Source organism: Pseudomyrmex gracilis, unplaced genomic scaffold (assembly GCF_002006095.1).
Source record: "Pseudomyrmex gracilis isolate BER0280 unplaced genomic scaffold, ASM200609v1 scaffold_1117, whole genome shotgun sequence".
NCBI lineage: Eukaryota > Metazoa > Arthropoda > Insecta > Hymenoptera > Formicidae > Pseudomyrmex > Pseudomyrmex gracilis.
Window position 1 is genome coordinate 4,573 of NW_018021701.1, and position 3,893 is coordinate 8,465.

General features: G+C 39.5%; 1 protein-coding gene across 3 annotated transcripts in view; it reads right to left on the reverse strand.

The window, feature by feature from the left end:
* LOC109861884 (multidrug resistance-associated protein 4-like) overlaps window positions 1-3,893 on the reverse strand; it is a 26,346-nt gene that overhangs the window by 3,822 nt on the left and 18,631 nt on the right. For 2 of the 3 annotated variants that reach the window (XM_020441722.1, XM_020441723.1), the window contains 5 exons: window positions 2,795-2,999; window positions 2,327-2,549; window positions 1,596-2,243; window positions 983-1,479; window positions 609-893 (listed from right to left, as the gene is read on the reverse strand). In XM_020441722.1, coding sequence (XP_020297311.1) covers window positions 609-893; window positions 983-1,479; window positions 1,596-2,243; window positions 2,327-2,549; window positions 2,795-2,999 — 1,858 coding nt within the window. The remainder of the gene's footprint in view (window positions 1-608; window positions 894-982; window positions 1,480-1,595; window positions 2,244-2,326; window positions 2,550-2,794; window positions 3,000-3,893) is intronic. The other variant, XM_020441724.1, reaches the window with a different exon arrangement.

The following is a 3,893-nucleotide window of genomic DNA, read 5'->3' on the forward strand; positions in this document are numbered from 1 at the left end:
TGTAATTTGATATGGAATATCTCTGAAGCCATTCTCTTAAAAAAAGAAATTCTCCGTGTATAAACTTGTATGGACATATTCGGCATATAAATTTGCATAATTAGATATAATTATTTTAATTTGTGTATAAGTATATATAAAAAATTTTTTACCGGGCAATATGCTAAGTTTTATTGTCAATCAATTGTTGTAGCCAATGTTTATGACAAGTGAGTCAGCAATATGTGAGCAATATGTGAGCAATGATTTTTATTCATAAGTTGAGAAAAATAATATAAGTTTATTGTCGATGAGTTGTTAGGAATTTGCTGTTATTATATTCTGAAAACTGTTGCTGGCAAGAACATACTGAAAAGAGGATACACCCTTTTGTTACATTGCTGAAAACTTATGAGCAATATTTGCGGCAAGTTGCCAACAACTTGCACTCAGTTGGCTATCTGGGTGGTAGTGCTACTTTATTTAACTATTTAAAACTACACAAAATTTGTTACGTTCTCAGAAATAGCTTTTATTTAAAAATAACTATATATATACTGTGTGTGTGTTTGTGCGTGCGCGCACGTGTGCGTGTGAGTAAATGTATATATGTATATAGTTTTTCTTACTCTATTACTTGAAGTAGAAAACTGTCGTCTTAGATTTATATTCTTTTCCAGGGTCGATTCGTCAGTCGTCTCATCCTCTGCTGCCAAAAGTACTCCGTACTCAGGTCGATAGGCCAGTAGATCCATATAGTGCGAGAAATATTTAATTTTTCCTTGCTCAATTAAAATAATAGCATCGACACCTTTTATGTACTGCAGCTGATGCGTTGCCAAGATCGTAGTCTTCCCAGCCAGATATCTCTGAATGCATTTTTGGAACAGATGTTTACTGACGTGAGCATCAACCTAGAATGTTAAACCGATCGATACATCTATACATTTCCACCAAACACAATTATTACACACCAATATATTCATTGTTGATGGTTTCTCACCGCACTTAAAGGATCATCTAGAAGATAAATATCCGACTGTCTATACAGAGCTCTGGCCAAGTTAATCCTGGCTTTTTGACCGCCGGACAACGAACTGCCTCTCTCTCCCACAATGGTCTGATCTCCTTGAGGAAACTGTTTAAAGTCGCGCGGCAAAGCGCAAGCTTTGATCACTTTTTGATAACGTTGACGATTGTAAGCTTGTCCGAATAATATATTCTGCCGAATAGAAGCGCCAAAAACCCAGGCCTCTTGGCTGGCATAACTGATGCTACCGTTCACCTTTACTTGGCCTTTCATCAGGCTAAGCTCGCCTAAAATGGTGGACAGAAAAGAGCTTTTCCCACTGCCCACCATGCCGATGACCGCGTATAACTTGCCCTTTTCTATTCCCAGATTCAAGTCTTCCAGAGTGTTTTCCGGTTGTTTGCTCAGCCACTTGGCAGTCACGTCGATCATGTTGATGGCCCACTTCTCGTTGACTGATTGTTTTTTCTCTGTGAATAATGAAGATTTTTCGATAAAAATAAATAAATTAAAAGGACATCTATATGTATCTTTTAAAAGAAATCTTACAAAAAATAGCTTACAAATCCTTAACTCGTAAATTTACCTTCAACATGATTAGTGCTATTATTCAGTAAATCAATGGCCACAACTAATCCGTTCGGCTTCTTGCTGTTCTCGATACTGATGCTTTCGCTTGTGTTTTCGACTACGTCGTCGTCAATGTAAGGTAGATCTGGCTCGTCAGGAGATTCTTTGGTTGTTGAATTATCGTGTAGCGTATCGTTGGAGGACGACAGTTTATTAACGACGTTGCCGTCATGGAATTCTTCGAGCTCCAAAAGATTCTGCAATCGTCTAATGGCCACCATGCACTCGTTCAACTCAGCGTAACCGCGCACGAACATGCCGGTAAGAGTGTGCGAGAGGATGTTGAAATAAGACGAAACGACAAAGATTTTGTCGGCGGTGATATCGTCGTCGGACAACAGCATCGTGATGAGTGTGCTGTATAGCGCCATACGTGTTGTAAAGAGATTAAAGGTCATATAAATTCCACGGATATAAGAACTCTTGGTGACCACTCGCAGCTCGAGTTTCCGTGCCAGCTCGATCATAGCGCAGAACGGTTTTTCCCAAGCGTACATTTTGATCACTTGTACTCCGGAAATAATCTCATCCATCAGTCGAACCCGTTCGTCCGTCTTGATGGCAGTTTGAAGACGGAACCTCGATGACAATTTGCCAGTATAAGCTGTGATTGAGAAAATCTTTTCAAACTAATAAATAAACATTAATTCTGATTTTTAATTAATGAAGATAACTGAAGATATTCACATTGAAGCGGTACAACTAGAAGAGTGGCAAAAGCTCCGATAAGACCAGGAATGCCGGCCTCATGGTAAAGAATATAGGCCACGATCAGGGCTTGCAAAGGTGCTGACCACATGTGATGAATAAAAATCGAAACAAGATCGAACCTATTGACATCGTTGGCCACTAAGTTGACTACCTTTCCTGGTGCTGTCTCGTTCAGTGCGGTTTTGCTCAGTCGTAAAGCCTGCAACCGCACACATTACGTAACTTGTATACTAAGGTATGTACTGATAAGTGTCATATTGTACAAGAAAAGTTACGAGAAGATTTAGAAAATCAATATTTTATCAACATAATGTGCATAATATATGTGATTTCTTAACTGGTCAATTTTGATTTGATACTATTATAAAAGTTTTAAATCTTTATGCAAAAATCAAAGAGTAATTTTTTTTGTGAATAATCAACCAAAAAGTCTATGTGACCGACCTTTCTGTATACCACGGAGCAAACGGCCACGCGAACTTTGGCACCCACATGAAAAGCTCCAAAAATTGCCTGATTGCCGCTTATCACGTTCACAGCGGTCGCTATGCATATACCAGCCCCATAAGCCAGAGCGATTTCGTAAAGTTCCACCGAATTTTTTCGAAAATAACGCAGAAGACCTCCCAATAAGAACGGCGTGCCAAGTCTACAGATAGTACTTGTATTATCCTACATAGCATCGTAAGTAGCGCAAACGTTTCTGCAACGGGTTTTCCGAAACTTAGCAACGTTTCGTGAAACGTTTCTAAAACGTCGTAGTAACGTAGCGGAAACGTCGAAATGTCCGCTTTTTAAGTTTCGGCCCGATTTCGTTGAAACGTATGAGAAACGTTGCCCGATAAGCAAAGTTTTTAATTTTTATATTTTTATAAACATTGTAAAATACATTTTTGAAATCATGCAGGTTTTGCCTGTTTAACCATTCTCCAGGAAAGAGTGATTACTTAAGTAATAAAAGCGGACATTTCGACGTTTCCGCTATGTTACTACGACGTTTTAGAAACGTTTAACGAAACGTTGCTAAGTTTCGGAAAACCCGTTGCAGAAACGTTTGCGCTACTTACGATGCTATGTGAGATGTTTTTTTAGTTTGATATACAGGGTGTCCGACAATTACTTTAACATTTTTTATATGCAGATAGAAGGAGTAAAACTAAGTCAAAAAGATCTATATCATTTTGTGAGATTCGCAATAGTTATCGAAATTTTAATTAACAAATATCTGTCAATATGCATCCTAGCAAACACAGATACATAAATGTAATATTGCCGTAATGAAACGGAAAGTAACAAGTAATATAACGTGTTTGTTACATATAACGTTGTAACGATGCAAATCGTTACGGCCGGGACCGGCCATCCGTCCCGGCCAAAAACACGGCGCTTAGCGCCAAATAATAATTACAGAAATCAGCGTATATTAAAATATACGCTGACGGCCTGCGCGCCACCCGCACCGCGCGTTTCCCCGCGCCACGAAACGGCCTGCGCGCCGTCCCCGCACTGCGCGCTACCCCGCGCCACGAAGCGACCTGCGCAC